The 19,429-nt window shown below is 35.8% G+C and overlaps 1 protein-coding gene across 1 annotated transcript; it reads right to left on the bottom strand.

Annotated features, from left to right (window-relative positions):
• Window positions 1-924: 924 nt before the first annotated feature.
• On the bottom strand, window positions 925-15,235 carry LOC110031839 (protein trichome birefringence-like 6; the record flags this gene model as incomplete). The annotated part of the gene is given in 5 exon segments (XM_020735253.1): window positions 925-1,803; window positions 1,894-2,052; window positions 14,015-14,205; window positions 14,277-14,469; window positions 14,569-15,235. Coding segments are annotated over 5 exon segments (1,535 nt in total), but the record flags the coding sequence as incomplete, so codon positions are not given.
• Between the last annotated feature and the right edge of the window lie 4,194 nt (window positions 15,236-19,429).

Here is a 19,429-nt window from a genome sequence, read left to right as displayed (position 1 = left end):
AGAATTATGAGAAATTATGAGAAATTAATTATACTTAAAAATTGATAAATAAAGCACAAAGTAAAAGACGTGTACTGTAAGTGAATGTTGAAAATAAAAGATGGAATTCAAAGATGCTACGCAAGGGTAGATTCAAAGTCAGATTAATGGCCAAAAGACTCACTTGGAAGATGAATGGATTTTGACAAGACTTTTTCATTGGTTGTTAAACAAAATTCAATTAGAGTAATTTTATCTACAATAGTTTAGCAAAAACTAAAATTATAATAGATAATGTAAATTTAACCTTTTTGCATTGTGATTATAAGGAGTTTATCTATACGAGTCAATCAAGCGGATATGTCAGATCTGAATAAAAAAAATATATAAAGTTTACTTTCTCAAAAAAGCTTTATATGGGCTTAAGTAGTTTTCATGGCAATGAAAGAGGAAATTTGATAAGTTTATAATTGCAAAGCCATCCAGTATGAGCAGCTTTGATATGTGTATCAGCATCAAGAGGTACTTTGCAAAGAAAAGTAATCTATTTGCTTTGATATGTTGATGATATGCTCATAATTACAGAAAAGTGGATATATTTAAATGAAAAGGACATCACTAAACAAAAACTTCAAGTTGAAGTATTTGCCATCATAAGGGATGAGGGAAAGGACTATACACTTATCACGATGCAAATATGTTTGCAAGTTGCTATGAAATTTTGGAATTGATACTGCTAAATTTACTTCATTTGCTTTGAATTTATAGTTCAGACATTCAATTATGCAATCAATATTAACTAAGATCAAAGAAATGTGACTAATTAAAATGCTAGAGAAGTCGATAATGTAGCATTTATTAAATACCTATTTCAATTTAGAATTAATAATCACTCCCAAATATGAGTTAGTCAAGTCAGCTATGCACAGAGTCCACATAGCTACCTATTGTCCAAGTTAACCATGATAAGAATATACAAATGACGCATGGTAGCTACAAAATTTATGACCAATCTAACCTGACCATGCCATTAACTCTTGTACCACTTGTTAGAGAATATGAATTAAGAAAAACTAAACCCAGCCATAATATTGCAGTAGTCAAATCCAATGTCAACCTAAGAGCTTATGCGGCCAACTATACCAATATAATCAAATTACAGTTGGAAACTCAATGAATTTTAAAATTTGCTCCAATTTTTGGAGAAAATTGCATTTTTAGTATCAACAATACAGCCCTGCTTGACTAAGAACAGAAAAAAACGTGTGTGTGTGTGTGTGTGTGTGTGTGTGTGTGTGTGTGTTTTGTGTTACCAGTTGATGCACTAATGCCAAGGGCATTCTAACGGCATTCTGACATCATTACAGAATTTTCACCACAAGGGTGACTGGATGAAGGAACATGTGACGAATTAACTTACAAGAAATGACATTGAAGGTCAGTTGTGGTCAGCTAAATCTTCGTCAGCAGCAAGTTTTCTAAGTCAAATTTTTATGAGGTCAAGTTTCAGTAGAACTCCGTCTGGTTTGCAGATAAAAGTACAAAAGCTCATTCCAAGTATCAGGAACCCCTGGAAGGCACCAGTGGCTGCAATCCTGGACATTTGAGGACGGCCAACTTCCAGGCCTTCTTCCATAAATTGATGGATGACCATCTATCCTAAGCCCAGAGAGGCTTGTTACGTTTAGCACAGTCACGGGAGTTCTCATTTGTTTTATGACTTGATCTACTATTAAGTTCATTTCAGGAGTGCTTGGTAAGATGCTATAATTTAGGGGCTTTGTGTTCTCTTTGCAGTGCCCTCCAGAACTCCACTCCCCACCACTGAAAGCAACAGAAAGGCACAAAGGAGAAGATTCTTAATTATTTTCAAATGATTTTTTTTTAAGAAATACAAAAAAAAAAAATAGTGACCTGAAATGTTTAGGAGCTGAACTCCGGAAGAAAACTTGGGTCTTGTTTCCACTGATATTCCGATCAATCCATGAAGCCCAAGTTGTTAAAGCTTTTCTGAAAGCAGTGGAAACGTCAAGGTGGGCATGGACTTTACCGCCTTCTTGGTAGTAGTTTACTCTGTTGAGGAGCCCAAGCATGTGTCAGAAGCTGGTAGAATCCTTGGACTAGTTTTTTTATCATAGGTGTTAAGGAACGGTATTAGATGCTTTGATGAAGATTAAAGTTGAAAGAGCATGTGAAATAAAAGCGGGCCAACACACGTACAGACAAAAAGAAAATCACATTTTCGCACAAACAATGCAACATCTACATAAAAAACTCAGAGCCAAATCCAATAGTTTTGAGACAGATCTTTTAGTCTATATATTTTATGGCTATATAACATTTTTGTCCTTCTTTCAAAACAGAGCATGTCAGTCTCTGCACTACCAGCACCTGAGAGCTAAATCGTCCGTTGCAGTGTTGTTACCTTATTTCCAAAAGGTTTGTGGTTTGGCCAATGTCGATCTTGTACAAGATTTTACATTTTAGTGTTTTCTGATTAATGTCTGTAAGCACCCAAAAGTAATGGCGACCATGTCATAAAGCGTTGAGTAATCTATTATTTAGAATATTGGGTAATTAAATATGAGTACAAGATTCATTATATTTTTTTGGCTTTCAATAGCCGTTATTATTTATTAATTACCTTCATTCTCAATTACGTAGTTTTCTTTTTATCGTTATTTTGATTTTATTTCTTTGATTGTATTTTTATTTCTTTCTGTATCTGAGTCCATTGTAAGGGTTTAAATATCCTTCTTTGTATCAACAAGAATCATGTTGCTCTAGTCACAAATTCAACATTGTATCAAATCCACGGCTCTTACCCTAAAGGTTCTATCCTAGCCAGCCGACAGCCACCTTCCAGCATCTGCCTAGTCTGCTATTTTTTCGTTAAGTCGTATGGTTCCAGCATTTGATCGGTAAATTCCTTCAGCCAGTCGCTCCTTTAGTCGTTGTTCTCCAACTCCAGCCGTTGTTGCTTCTGCCACATTGGTGCTGCTGCTTCAGCCACTAATTCCTTCTGTCGTACGTTTTCCCGTATGACTCCATCAAACGTTGTTCCTTCAACCGTTGTTCTCCAACAGGTACAATTCCTCTTGTCCCGCTGCTTACCGCTAATTCCTTCTGCCCCACTGCTTCCAACTAATACAATTCCTTGAACCGCAGCTTCCAACCGTTAATTCTAACTGTTGATCCAAAGAGACTTTCCAATCGGCCCATGTCTCACTGGTGCCACTGATCCTCCCTGCAGATTCCAACAACCACAAGATCCTCAATTCCAGTGGTGCATCGGAGCCACCAGTTTTGCAAGGAGTCCGGAAGTTGTCCAGCGCCAGTCTTTCTGGCAGAGATTTTATTTCTTGCAATTGTATCCATTTATCATGTTCTTACCGGAAGTCATTGATGGCTCAGAACCACAGATCTACCACACTTGGGATAATTATTGGAATCTTTACAGTGATTCATCATACAAACATTCGCTAAAATCCTCTTTAAACCAAAGGTCTCAAGGCGAGGACCAAGCTCATCACGGATCAACCGATTCCTACCCGGAACATTCTGGAATCCTCTAAATCCCTGAAAAACGAGATGGAGCAATTTCTCAAGCTTCCTGAAGCCCATCAAGTCTCTACAGGTCCGTTGACCTCCCACGTCTGATAAGGTACACTTCTTATGGCTTTCATAACTTATTCTGTCTCTAGCATGGATTATTGATTCAAGTGCCACAGATCACATAAGCGCACAAGTTTTCTCAACTTGCTATCCATGCTCTGGAAAGGATACCATCAAAATTGTCGATGGCTCCTGTAGTTCCATTGCTGGCAAATGGTCGGTTTTACTAACAACGGATCTAACTCTGAAGTCAATTTTACATGTTCTCTGTTGCAATGTACTTTATTATCTGTCAGCAAGATGATGAATGATATTGATTGTGTTGCTAATTACTCTTCTGATAGTTGTGTCTTTTAGGATCATCGTTTGAGGAAGAGGATTGAAATTGCTAAGAGGGTAGTCGGACTCTATTACTTCCAAGAGAAATAGCATGGAGAGTAAGGACACAATTCTCAGGAGTTGTAGCATTGCATTGTTGTTTAGGTCATCCTATTTTCCCATATTTAAAAAAATTATATGCTTAAGATGTTTTCTAATAAAAATCTTTCTCATTTCAATTGTGAGACATGTTAGTCAAATACTATCGGACCCATTACCCACCCCACACTTACCTTAAGTTCTATTCTCTCATTCATAGTGACCTATGGGGACCCTCTTGCACTCCCAGCTACACCAATAAAGATAGTTCTTGATTTTAATTGATGACCACACTCGAATGACATGGCTCTACCTTTTAAAAGACAAATCTGAGATTGTTGTCACCTTCCAAAATTTCAACACATTTATTTTAACCCAATTCAAAACTCTTATGTAGGTCTTTAGAACCGACAATGGCCGTGAGTTTTTCAACTCAGTTTTGCATTAATTCTTGGTAAGGGTATCATCCACCATAGCTCGTGTACTGACACTCAACAAAATAGGGTAGCTAGAGAAAAAACCATCACATTCTTGATGTCGCTCGCTCAATTATGTTTCCATCCAATGTCCCGAAACGGTTATGGAACAATTTCATTCTCACTGTCACGTATCTTACAAATACAGTCCCCTCTAAAATTTATAAGTTTGGACCCCCTAGCTGTCCTAATGTCATGCTTCCTGGTGCACTGCTTTTCTTCGGAACACTACCCCAAATTAGAATAAACTTGATCGCAGGTCCATAAAATGTATCTTCCTTGGATACTCCGCCACTCAAAAAGGGTATGAGTTTCTTGATGCTTCCACCAACAAAATCTATGTGAATGTTGATGTCTCCTTGGAAAGTGTTCTATATTTTCCTAGCTCGACCCCAAGTGAGGCGGAGCTTGAGTTCTTAGACACTGAAGCCCCCTGTTCGGGTAAGTGCCCCATCCATTGAGTCCCCTAATTCGGTAAGTAAACCATCCCCTCTTCCCACTATCCCTGTCTACACTCGGCGCACCTGTTTCTAAGGCTCCTACTCTGGAACCTGTCACCCCCTTACATCCATTGAGTCCCCTAATTCGGTAAGTAAACCATCCCCTCTTCCCACTATCCGTGTCTACACTCGGCGCACCCGTTCTAAGGCTCCTACTTTGGAACCTGCCACCCCCTTACAGGACCTTGACTCCACTCCAAGCGACATCCTCAGCACAACCCCTCCTCCGAATGAGAACATGAGTTCTCCGAACAAAGTATGCGATTAGACATGCTCTGTCTATCCTATGACAAAATATGTCTCTTTCTACAATTTATCGCCGACCTACAAAGCATTTGCTTTTGCCCTGACGGTCCATCAGATCTCAGCTACTATTGAGGTTGCTCTTGTTGATCCAACCTGAAAAACAACAATACAGAAGGATATAAATGCCCTTCAGCGTATCCATACATGGGATGTCGTTGATCTTCCTCAAGGTAAGAAAGCTATGAGTTGTCGAAAAATTTTTAGCGCAATGTTCAACTTTAATGGATCCTTTTAACGCAATAAAGCACGATTGATCGCCAAAGGATACTCACAGACCTATGAAGTTGGCTATGATGAAACATTTTCTCCAGTGGTCAAATTAAACACTATTCGGGTCACGTTGTCACTTGCGATGAATCTAGATTGGTCTTTATTCCAGCTAGATGCCAATAATGCATTCTTGAATGGAGAACTTACAGAAGAGGTATACATGAGTCTCCCTCTTGGTTTTGACTCTACTGCTACCAAAGAGCAAGTGTGCAGACTACGAAAGTCCCTCTATGGGCTAAAACCATCACCAAAGGCCTAGTTCGGAAGTTCACAAGGGTGATTGTGGGTCATTGTTTTGCTCGGGCTCAATCAAACCATACATTCTTCTTCTGTCATTCCTCCAATGGTCAGGTAGCTATATTTATTGTTTATGTTGACGATATTATTCTTACAGGTAACGATCTGTCAGCGCTGGAGTTTTTGAAAGACATTATTGTTAAGTATTATGAAATGAAGGACTTAAGATCTCTTCAGTACTTTTTAGGCATGAAAACGACTCGATCATCTTGGGGCATTTGCCTATCTCAGCGCAAATATGTGGTAGATCTCTTGACAAAAAACGATCTTCTTCTGTGCAGACCTGTGGTTGTCCTTATGTATCCCAATAAAGAATTATCCGACATTCTCACTGTTGTGTCTGTCAACAAGACTCACTACCAGCATGTTGTGGGGAAACTCATCTACCTCGCACATACTTGCCCCGACATATGCCACACAATTGTTATGGTGAGTCAATTCATACATGAACCCTATGAGCACCATCTTCATGTTGTCCATCAAATTCTTTACCATTTAAAAGGTACACCAGGCTAGAGGTTATTTTTTCTCTCGTCACACCTCTTGGTCTATTGTTGTTTTTACAGATGTTGATTGGGCCGGGTTCGTTCATGTTTGACATTCCACCTCAGGGTATTGCTTATTTGTACAAGAAAATATTGTCAAGTGGAAAAACTAAAAATAGTCAGTGGTTGCTCGGAGCAGTGCTGAAGCTGAATTCTGATACATATCCTTAGGGATCTGTGAAGCACTCTGGTTAAGCATCATGCTCAACAGACTTCGTATACCATCCTCCATCATGCTACAGTTATTTTGTGACAATAAGATCTCCATTAGTATTGCTCACAATCCAGTCCAGCATGATCATACCAAACATGCAGAGATTGACAGAGACTTCTTTTCACAATCCAGTCCAACATGATCATACCAAACATGTAGAGATTGACAGACACTTCTTAAACATCATGCTCAACAGACTTCGTATACCATCCTCCATCATGCTACAATTATTTTGTGATAATAAGATCTCCATTAGTATTGTTCACAATCCAGTCCAACATGATCATACCAAACATGTAGAGATTGACAGACACTTCTTAAAGAAAAGATTGAGCCAGGGGGAAAACTGTGTTCCTTTTGTGTCCTCTTGTTGTCAACTAATAGATATCCTCACGAAAAATCTTCCTCGTCCTTTGTTCAATGACTTCAAATAAAAGTTGAACATGATTGACAACTATGCTTCAACTTGAATTTATTAGATTTATTGGTTTTCCATTATTGTTATTATTTACTAATTACCTTTATTCTCCAATATGTAGTTTCTTTTTTAGCTATATTTTGATTTTATTTATTTGATTATATTTTTATTTCTTTCTTTATTTGAGTTCATTGTACGAGTTTAAATACCCTTTTTTTATCAATATGAATCACACTGCTCTAGTCACAAATTCAACAGTAAGAAGTGTTTAATAACAAATTTTAACAAAAGCTTGCCCCAGAAATGGTTCGCTTCTCAAGTCAATACTAAAAGCTTGAAATGAAAGGATTAAGTGTTTCAATTCTCTCTTTTTTAAAATTGCAATATTATATAAAATATCTAAAATGACAGAGATAATACTAGTCACAAAATTGAAGAGCAGTGCCAACAAAAATGCTATTGTTGTTGAAAGGTATGGCTGAATTTGGAACTAAAAATAAAGTGATCAGCATTTAGTTTCAATTCTATTGTTATATTATTCCTTCAATATAAAATTTCCATGCAGACATTTGGGTGCATTCAATTTTGGACTTTTGGCAAGTAAAGCAGAGTACCCTGAAAAGATATGTGTAATATTATGATAAATGGAAATCCATATGTGGAAACTGATACCCGACGGCAGATATAATTCCCAGGGAACATTTTATTCTATCAAGCATTTCATTCAACTCAAGATAAAGACTTTCACTCTCCTGAGCAGGCCAACCGAATTCCTAGACAAAACAGAGTTTAAAAAGGGGGAAAAAAAAAGGAAATGAACCGGAAAGTTTATATCATGAATTTTCAGGAATGTTGTGTATAAACTCCTGTATATTCCTGTTTGATTTAATAAAAGTAGGGGCATTTACATGCATACCACATGATTCTCACATATTTACATGCATACCACTATTACTATCTTTTTAAAAATGAAATACACCTCTTCATGCATAGATTTATAACACAAAGGTGTTATAAGTGTAAATATCAAACTTTGGGTGTTAGACATGTAAATACATAAGAATTGAGTGGTATGTATGTAAATTTCCCATAGTAATAATAATAAATCTTATGTAATACAATAAAACAATTTGCTAAGCATCCTTAATGGTTAATCAATTTAAAAATACTAACTACATAAACTAGTTGCTAGGGGGGCATTTGCCACCTTGACAATGAATTTCAAGGTGATCGAAGGCCGAAGTAGATGCCTCATCAAATTCAAGCGAACTGGTGCTTGTTAAGGATTACTTTAGCTCTTCGATGCAGTGGATTGAATTAGATCATAACCAAAGACTCAGGAATTATGCACACAAGCCTAAAAATTTATTAAGACTGTTTTTGAAATCATAATATTGATAGAAAGAAAATTCAAAAGATGGCATTTCACACACAACAATCAAAATCAATTTAAAAAAAAATAAAACACTATAAAATGAAACTTTTCACATCCTAAAATATATATAAATTTTGTCGGCATGCACTTCGAGAAAATCATGTCACTTTTGTCAAAATCTAGGTCACATAAATTTCAACATGATTTGCTGGTAAAAAAATTCAATAAATGAATATTAATTTTATTTATTTCAAATTACATTTTGAATATCACCATCAATCTGTAATTTTATTTAAAATAAAGATCATATATATCTTCATTGTATTCACTTATATTTTGCAAAATTTTTCAGTCGTTTTTTAAAAATAAAATTTCAGTAAAATGCAAATTTAACAATTCTTTGAAGATCCGTACTTTTTACTATTAATTTTGATTGTCAATATATTGACTTGCTTCTGCTTCACCTGAACATGTCTGTTGTTATTTTACTTGTTAGTTTGCATTGCTTTTCATGTTCCATTGCTTTACATTTGCGCACACTATTTACTTCAATTTGTCAATTCACAACTACAGCCAAATAAAAACTTACCAACTAAGTGCACAAACATGCCATGCGCTCTATCCCACCTTGTGCAAAAAAAGCAGTCCATGCTATCACAATATTGCTTGCTTTGTGCCCTATAGCGCTGCATGCACACGACTCCCTGCCCCGTGCAACTCACCACTGGCCTACTGCATGGCCCGAGGCTTGTCTTCAAATGCTGGTGATGATTGTTTTGGTAGAATCTACAATAGATGATATTATTGCAGCATACAAAAATGAGTAATTTTATGAGTAACGACCATATCTTTGTATCATTTGAGATTTCCAAAAATTCTTAAAACACTTTTAAGAATTTTCCATATTTATTTTTTTCTAAAACATTTTCAATGGATTTAGCTATAAATTTCATTCATAGAAATCTAATAAGAAACTACCCAAAAATCTTAAACTCTCTCTCTCTTTGTCCCCCCCCCCCCCCCCCCCACCTCTCTCTCAAGTATGAAATGCATGATCATGTGTGAAGTATTACAAAAGATAAGGAAGATGAGAAGTATTCATCAATTTCAAGTGTTCATTGAGGTTAAGTCATTTTGGTAAAATCGCTTCAAATCCCTAAGGGCGCGGGAGCTTTTCTACTTTTAAATTTGAAAATTAATTGTCATAATTTTATTCTAAGGATTTCATTGTATAATAAAAATCAAGTGTTTTTTAGAGTTTTTAGTTGAGAGAATAGAAGGAAAAAGTATTCAATTTACCTCCAAAGTCTTGCAAAACTTGGTATATTTTCTTGTCAAAGGGGAATAGTATTTTTTTGGAGTTGAAGAATACGTCACGTTGCACATGCACAACAACAACAAGCCTTTATCCCACTAAGTGTGATCAGCTACATGAATCATTTTCTTTATTGTGTCCTAATGAGTGTCATATTTTCATTTAATTCTAATAAATTAAGATCATTTTTTATCCACATGCCAATGTCTTTTTAGGTCTACCTCTATCATTCTTAGCATAAGTCAAATTTAAAACATCGACTGCCTAAAAGGGTCATCAGATGGTAGACATTTAATGTGACAAACCATCTAAGGCGTCTGTCTCTAATCTTGTCTGCCACTATAGCTGCTCTAACCTTTTCACAGATATATTTGTTTCACATTTTATCTCCTAGTGTAAAACCACTCATCCACCTAGCATTCTCATCTCAGCAAAACTTAACTTAATTTTATACTTCTCATTTAAAAGCCAACATTTAGCGTCATAAAGTATTATAGGTCTCACCACAATCTTGTAAAATTTCTTCCATAAAGTATTATAGGTCTCACCACAATCTTGTAAAGTTTCTTTTAGTTTAAGCGGTACTTTTCTATCACACAATAGGCCCGATGAATTTCTCCACTTCAACCATCCAACTTGAATTCTACTAATAACATCCCCATCTATATCACCATCACTTTGAAAAATAAACCCGAGATATCTTAAAAGTTCACTACTTTTAATCATGTGATCACCCATTATTATAATTGTGAAGCTTCGTTTCATTGACCCGAGAGGAAATAAAGGGGAGGAGATAAAGCGAAGAGTCAGAAACTGAAGAGGGGAGAGGAAGTGAGGGGTGGGGAAATGAAGAAATATCTTCGTTCTATAAATTATCGAGTGGGTAGACAGGCGAGACCATGAGGAAGACTTTCCGAGAGAGTTGAACGGTGAGTATAATGACAGTAGACCGACAAGCGCAAGTTAGGAGTTCCTCGTAGCCAGAGGCAATGACATTGATGGAAGACGACGCCTCTGTCGAGCAGAGAGTAAGAAGGAGGTGGGGGCATCAAGGGTTTGTGTTGCTGAGTAGAGCTGCGACATCGACCAAAGTTGTAGAGGAACAAGAAGTAGAGCTCGTGCAGGGGGAGGTCGAAGCTAGAGCTCTTGTGCGTGTGATCTAGATCATGTGTGCAAAAGAGGAAGGACACGAAGCGAAGTCGCGCGGGTCTGCAGGTTTGAACTCGACCGTGATTTTAAAAGAAAATTTTAATGATTTTATTTAATTGATTTAAAAAGAAAATTATATATATATATATATATATATAATATATATTGTACTGTTAATAGAAAATTTTATTAAATTAAGACTCTTTGTTTAAATTTTCAGATTGGAGGGGAATAGAAGGAGGCGAAGTGTTCGAGCTAGAGAAGGAAGATTGACCTAAGCAAACTTTGATAAAAAAAAAATTGGGTTTACATTATTGTTTAACTAATGAATTTGAATAGAAATAAAAAAAAATAATTAAGTTTTTATAAAGTAAAACAATGAACAATTTAATACTTAAAAAATATAAAATTAATAGTTATTTAAATAATATGAATAAGTTAAATTTTAGTAATATGAATATCACATTTATTATAGGGATCAACTTTAGAAGAATCATGATCAAGGCAAATTCAACTCGTAATGTTAATCTATGGTAATATTTTGTTATTTTCAACTATTTTGCACTAGTAGTTAATGATACATGTTGAAGCTTTATTTTGATTGATATGTTATTTTCTTGTAGATCACATTGTTAAAAATGTTATATATTTGTACCTACTTCCTATCATGCATTGGTTAATGCTCTCTCTCTCTCTCTCTTGATAGATAAATATATGCATATATGTGTGTGTGTGTGCCGCGTATCTCACCCTGTTGATTGACATTCACGGCATAAGACCCCTCAAGTCCAAGGTTCGAATCCCCTCTGGCACAGTTGGCCTTAAGGAGGTGGTACTCGAATTGCTAGACACATTAGGAGTGGTTGAAGACTCATATAATAGCCTCTGACCATTCCTTATATATAATTGGTACTCGAATTGCTAGACACATTAGGAGTGGTTGGAGACTCATATAATAGCCTCTGGTCATTACTTATATATAATTGTGTATGTGTTTGTGTGTGTGTGAGCGTAATTGTGTGTGTGTGCACGTGCGTCGCAAGTCATGATTTTTTGGTAGTGCAGCCTAGCGTAAGTCCCTAGGGTCACGAGTTCGATCCCTTTTGAGTGAATTTGCCTTGAAGTGTGGGATCGAGTGGTTAGACATATGAGAGTGGTTGGAGGCTCATGTCATAACATCCGGCCATTCTTTTATTACATATATACAGTATATAGTATATGGTATATTGACTTGAATGTGATAAATACGTTAATGTGCATGATTGATTATAATAAAGTCATCCATTTATGGTACTATCGGGAAAACGTTAAGATACCCGTATACGTAGATAAAGAAAGGCATTGATATTGAAGTACATTAACTGGTATAATTTTTAGGCGTTGCTCCTTTGACTGTTGTAAATTTGATATTGAAGTACTTTAACTGATATAATTTTTAGGCGTTTCTCCTTTGACTGCTGTAAAGATATAGAATAAGATAGATATGTTATTGATATAGTAAAATTTATTGAGAAGCAACATATTTGTAAAATATTAAAAGTTTATATGGATTTATTAAATGCTTAATTGGCATGCATATTATTTCTTTTCTTGCATTATTGTATATATGAATGTGAGTATTCACTAGATTTGGTTAGCTTACAGTTATTTTAAACTAACTTTTCAATTATAATTTATTAAAAGATGATCAACATAAGAGAATATTTATAAAAGACATGGGCAATCGATAATAAAATAAATTTAATTAAATTATTTTAATTTAATTTGATTAGTAGCTCTTTCATTTGTTAATACTTATAGAAAATAAACTTAAAAATTTTAATTCACACCGTCTAACTGCCTGCCACTAAATCTACTACTACTAAATATACATTCCATGTAATCACTTTTAGATCTACTCAAATGAAATCCAATAGACTCTAAATTTAACGTCCACAATTCAAGTTTTTCCTGAACTCTATTTACTCTTATCCATAAGAAATACATCATCAATGAAAAGCATACAACAAACTACATTCTCCTATAAATCTCCAAAAGGAGCATCCATAACGAAGGCAAAAGATATGGGCTTAAAGTTGATCCCCGAAGTAATCCAACTCAAATAAGAAAATACTTTATCAATCCTCCTTGTGTTCGAGCACAAATTAAAGCTCTAGAATATATATCATTAATGAATTCAATATAAGCAATATCAAAATATTTCTTTTCTAGAACTCTTCAAAGTACTTCTCTTGGAACTTACACAAAAAAAAAAAATGTTGATGTTGTCTTTCTTTGCCAGGATGGAGTTTACAAGGCAAACTCCAATAGTTGGTAATCTTGGTCAAGATGTTGGTCAAGTGTAAATGCTAGCTTGGCTTTCATCAAACCAGTAACTTGCATTGGCTATCCTAATCAATTATTTACTTGTACTTTTTTGTTTACAAACATAAGACAAATTAAAAATTAGGTTTGAAGTTCTAGGATTCAATCAAGTTTATCAACTTGCATTTGGCACGTGAAACTAACTCTGTGTAGAGTTAGTTTTCTTAGTTGGGCATAAAGCTTCATGCACTCACATTTAGCATTATAAATACATCAACATACCAATTTATTTAGATTTACACATGTGTAACTAGTGGTGTTATTAAACACATTGCATAGCTGAGTTATGTTGAGTTCGCCATTTACATTGAACATGCAAGTTACATATCTCACTCAAATATAGCTTAATTTTATTTAACCTACTCCGTAGCTTTACTTGTATTATCTCAATTGTAATATTCATATAACTACAAGTTTATGATGCTATACGGTTAAGTGTAACATATTATATTGAAAAGAATTTCTTGTATGGTCATTGTTTTCATTTAACATTGTGTATTTACTGTGTTCTTCATTTGTAAAATTAGGCGTGCCTTAACTTTACGAAGGTTATTACAAATAAATGAAGCACTGAAGTACTCTTCCATGCATTCAGCAAAATTACCATGGCAAGCACAAGAAAGCACATTTGGCATTATGTTAATGAATCATCAAAATGTAAAAGTCACTAATTCATAAATTCTCTGAACTTCTTACTCTTCTAGGAAATTAATACTTTTTTTACTCTAGTTCAACATTCAGTAATTATGTAGCACCTAAGGAACTTAAACTCACCCGGCTTTAGTTTTGTGATGTGACCACCAGTGTGCAGTATTAAAAACCATTATATCAGCTCCTCTCCATCTTGATGAGCTTCTATCCATGGTATCAATTCGTAGAGTATTAACTCGCTTCTGTCCTACCCTCGCCTTGCTCTCATGAACCAAAAAATGAGTCACATAATACTCAACACTGCAACGGTAATCCTGCAGCAAGGTTAGCAGCGATCAGTAACCATTTCCCCGTGTAATTATAATAATATAATTCGGGGGCTTACCATGAATTTGAAGTTGTAAACCCCATTTTCCTTTGTAATCTTTCGCCCTCTGGCTTCATATACCCTGCTGGGATCCAAAACGGCCCCTCTTAACAAACACAACATGGATTCCCACTGGTTTCTATTAATTGAATCGCCAACAAAAACAAGCCTTTTCCCTCTGATCAACTTGAGAAACTTCACAGGGTTGAACCTAAATTACAGTCAACAACTAATTGTTCCATTTAACCATATGCTAAAACTCAGATTACAAGCATGAGGAACTGAAATAACTAAGGGGTGGGATTTTTACCTCGGGATGTTACAACTATTCGGCTGCCACCTCCACTTCATGTAGCCAGTATCGGTTCTCCCATTGGCCTCACAACTAAAACCTTCATCTATATAGGGGCATGCATTGCTCGAATAGAGGGGATAGCTCTCATCATATAACCATCTTCCATCCAAAACATCACAAGGTTCGGCGCTAATCTCCGCACGGACTGAAGCACTGCCCTTCTCATAGACATTACCAGAGCTTCCATTACTAATCGAACTGCTAAAGCTAGAGATCACTGCAACTGAACTAGGAGTAATTGAAACTATGCCATCAGTAGTTGAAACAGTACCCCTTCCGTCCACATTTTTTCCCGCCCCAACTAAATCTAAGCCCTCGGTAGATAAAATAGTCGATCTATCGAGATGGAGAGCACCCGAAATACCATTTTGAACACTGCCCCTACCATTAGAATCAAAAGCTTTCCCAGGTGGTTCAGCAATGCCAACTTCATCAGGTTGCTTGGGAATTGCATATTTGGGCTCAGGAACGGAGAGGTTAGCGACGGAATTAAGGTGGTCGTCTGCTTTTGAAGTTTTTTTAAGGCGAAAACTGAGCGGCAGTTGGGTCTGTGAGGAAATTGAGAGACAGATGCTGATAGCCCAAAAGGACAGAAAAAGGGAGAAAGGAATGGTGAAGGAGATAGCGGTCTGAAAGGAGCTCTCCCGACTCTCCATAGGCGCTAATCCTTCTTGATCCGAAGATAGAAGACACAAGACAGAAGGCCTTTGGAATAGGACAGCAGTGCCCTATAGTTGGAGGAAACTGGGGAGTCTTAAAAAGACTAGTTTATGTGAAGTAACTGAGGAGGCGACAGCGACGAACAAGTAGTGGACGGTTTTTCTACCGAACAAAATAATCGCTGCAAATGAGGGCTAATTCTTGATAAAATATATTAAAATTTTATATAAATATTTTTGATCTATAAGTTTCAAATATGGGGATTTAAGCACTCAAAATGACAAATATTTTAAATTTCACAATAAATTTCATCATTTACATTTTAGCACCTAAATCACTTTATTAAGCATAAAATTAATGCCCAACTATTAGAAATAATTTATGTGTTACCGTCCTCAATTCACAGCACACCATTCCTACCTTTCATCTTAAAGTGAGTGACATTCCCATCATCTACCACCCTTTACTGTCGAGGAAAATGTGTTTTAAGGCTTGGTCTTTGAGGTGGGATCCATCGTCAAGCTTCAATGGTGGTGGAATCTCTCCTACTGAGAAAGCAGGCTTGGTTCTAGCATGGAGGGAATTGCTTAGGATTCTTAAGGGAATAGAGGGAGGGATAAGCTAAGGAGGGATAGTTCACAGTGAGCTTGTGGTTTCGGCCTCTTTTGGAGTAGAGATATACCAAAACAAGAGCCTGAGTGTGATAGGGAGAGCGCTAGCTCTATCTAGTGAGATGGAGAATAGTGGCAAAGAGCGACGAGCTAAGATGGATCTGGAGATGTTGTGACTTAGAGTGCATTCAATGCGAAGAACTCTACTCAAAAAACCATTGTCAAACCTTAAGTGCGCCCTTTGATAATGGTTCTCAAAGAAGGAGCCACTAGTATTCCAGAACTTAAGTTGATGGAATCTTCATGATATGTTCAAGAGCATGCTTAAATTTCTTTACTTTATGCACATTTGTATAGATGAAATTACACTTTAAAGAAGGGTATTTTTTTGTGTTTTTCTTGCAGGTACAATATGTGGTAGAAGTGGAACGAAGTGGAGAAGAAACGAAGTGAAGCAGATGTGACATGGAGCTAAGAGAGCACCAAGTGACTGGCGCCTGGGCGCTAGCCTTTGGGGGCCAAGGCGCTGCACCCAAGTGCTTTGGCGCCACACACTTGGGCGCCTAAACGTTAGTCTTTACCTGGGCAGACAGAGAGCTTGCCGCCTAGGCTCCAACAACTGCTAGGCAGTTTTTTTAGCAATTATCCCCATGACGTGGGGAGTTATTTGGAGGTTATGTGCAATTCTAAAAAGGCATGGAGAGAAGAAGTACTTCTGGAGGAGAAGAAGAGAAACATTAGAGGATTGTTGTAGGAGAGAATTAGGGCTTTAGAATTTGGTGAAAATTGAGAGATTTATTGTAAGGAGATTACATCAGCACTGCAGTAAGGGTTTGGGAAAGCCTAGGAGAGCATTTTCAGAGCATTGTGAAGAAAAAAAAAACTAAGTATTGTGTTTTTCTTGTATTGTACTTTTGTAAGACACAATTACCTAGTGGATTTGCTTTATGTTAATGATGTATTGTGGTGTTTTTTTCATGCTTAGTGAGTAGTCTTTTCACCTTTCTCTTGTAATGAATATGTTAGTTTGTCTAGGAATGGTAGAATGCTTTTGAAATTGAGTTAACCCATATTGTGAACCATAATGACTCGAGAGAGCTACGGAAGAACGATTAGAGTATTGACATTGAACTATAGGTTATGAAGCAAAAGTAAATTATAGGGAGATGCAAATAGATAGGGAAATAGTCTTTGATGGGTTTAAATTAGGGTTTAAGGAATTAAAACCAGTTTAACTATGCTTCTTTATGCACTCGGGAGAGGGTAAAATAGAAAATTCCTTGTATTTGTCTCTAGCTATAAAGACAATTTCAAGTATTGATTTTATTATACACTACATATAACATTGCATGGGAGGTTAGATTTTATATCTTGATTTTCACCACTTTAATATAAATATATATAGTATGATTTATATAGGAGTAAATCTTAAATTATAGGTAGTAATTACGTAGAATTAGTTAGCAACACTTAAAACCAACTTTACTTCCACGCTAAGACTCATTTTAGTAAGCCAGAACTTTTCTTTAGACTTTAACCTTCACGCTCCCAGTGGGATCGATATGTCGAACTCATAAATCCGACATTGCTGATACGACACGTATACTTGCGTAAAACCCTAGTGTGCAAGTGCACCTTGACCAAGAAGGGTATCAAGTTTTGGCGCTATTGTCAGGGAGCTATGATGTAGTTACCTTTAGAAAATTTTAGTTGAATTAATTAGACTTAAATTTGGAAAATTATATTGTAGTCTCATTGTGTAGGTGTTTTTTGTTTGGAAAGGAAAGAATTTTTTTTTTAAAAGAAAAGGTTATTTTTGAGTGTTTGTCATGTGTCTTTGTGCTAAATTTATTATTTGGAACTTTAGTTGTGTATGCGTAGTTCAGGACCTATATGACTTGTGTCATGCATTTAGAACAAGAGAGAACAATTAGAAAATTTAGAAAATAGAAACGACTACAAGAACTTGAAGGAGTAAAGATGAACATTCAACAGAACAATTTAGATAACTAAATACCAATTAATGAACATCATAACGCCATAGACCATTAAGGGATTACACTAATCTTACGGTAAATGAATTTCACTTTAGTAATCAAACTCTTACCATAGAAGCTAACAATTTTGAACTGAAGCATGTTACTATCCAAATGATGAAAAACAACCAATTTGGGGGAACCTCGTTTGAGGATACAAATTTACACTTAGCATCTTTTCTTAAACTTTATGCTACATTTCGTTATAATGGTGTGTCAAACGACACTGTTAGTCTTAGAATTTTTTCCTTCTCCTTAAGGAATAATGCTAAAATATGGTTAGACTCATTAACACCTAGATCAATTAGGACTTGGAGTGACTTATTAAAAAAATTCTTGGCAAAATATTTCCCACTTTCAAAACTGCTAAACTTAGGGATGACATTACTTTATTTTTCATGTTAGATGGTGATTTGATTTAAGAGGCATGGGAACAATTTAAGGAACTTCTTATGAAGTGCCCATATCAAGCACTTTCCAATTGGTTAATAATTCATACTTTTTTACAATGGTTTAGTAGGATCCTTTAGATCTATTATTGATCTTGCATCTGATGGATCACTCATGTCAAATACATTTGATGAAGCTTACTCTTTGATTGAAGAGAAGGCCAATAATGATTTCCAATGGCCTTTTAAAAGAGTAAACCATAGAAAGGTAGTTAGTTTGCATAACACAGATGTGCTATTAATTCTTCTTCTATGGTAGCAGCAATATCAATGAAGCTAGATCAATTTGGAATGAACCAACCTTAAATACCTCTAGTAATTGAGAAAAATTCATTTGGACAAATGGTCGATGCCAGTACTTCATTTTTTGAGACCTTAAATGTAATTAACAATAAACCAAACAACCCATATTCTATTTTCTATAACTCAGGTTGGAAGAACCATCATAATTTTAACTAGAATGACAATTTTGGTGGGGGAAACTAACAATGGGGTAGTAATCATGTAAATATTTTAGGAAATTTTAAGAACCAGGGAAATTCCAACTATAGATCTTCTTATCCTTCAGGCTTTAACAATAATCCATAAATTAAGGAGAAGAAGTTGGCTTGAAAGGAGTTTGCATTGCAAATGTGAAATCAACTGCAAAGTCAAGGTGCCACAATAAGAAACATAGAGAATCAATTGGTAGAGATTGCTAACTCCCTTAGTCGTTGACCCCAAGGAACTCCACCTAGCAACACTGAGATTAATCTTAAGGAGAAAAATAGTGAGCATGTAAAAGCTATCCAATTAAGTAATGGAAGTGAGTTGGACGATGTAGTTCGAAAAGAGATTGATGTTGAAAAAGAGACTGTGAAAACAAAAAAATTTTTGGAGAACATCTCCAAAGACATAAAAAAACTATTCTTTCAAACTATGATTAATCTAGAAAAATCACCACTTCCATTTCCTCAAACTTCAACAACATAAGTTGGAACAACAATTTTTGAAAATTTTGAAAGTTTTTAAGAAGATAATAATTATTATTTTTTTATGGGACTTTGGAGAAAATGCATAA

This window comes from Phalaenopsis equestris, unplaced genomic scaffold, assembly GCF_001263595.1.
Source record: "Phalaenopsis equestris unplaced genomic scaffold, ASM126359v1 Scaffold000851, whole genome shotgun sequence".
Taxonomy (NCBI): Eukaryota; Viridiplantae; Streptophyta; class Magnoliopsida; order Asparagales; family Orchidaceae; genus Phalaenopsis; species Phalaenopsis equestris.
Note: the sequence above shows the minus strand (reverse complement) of the source record. Positions and strands in the feature narration are given on the sequence as shown.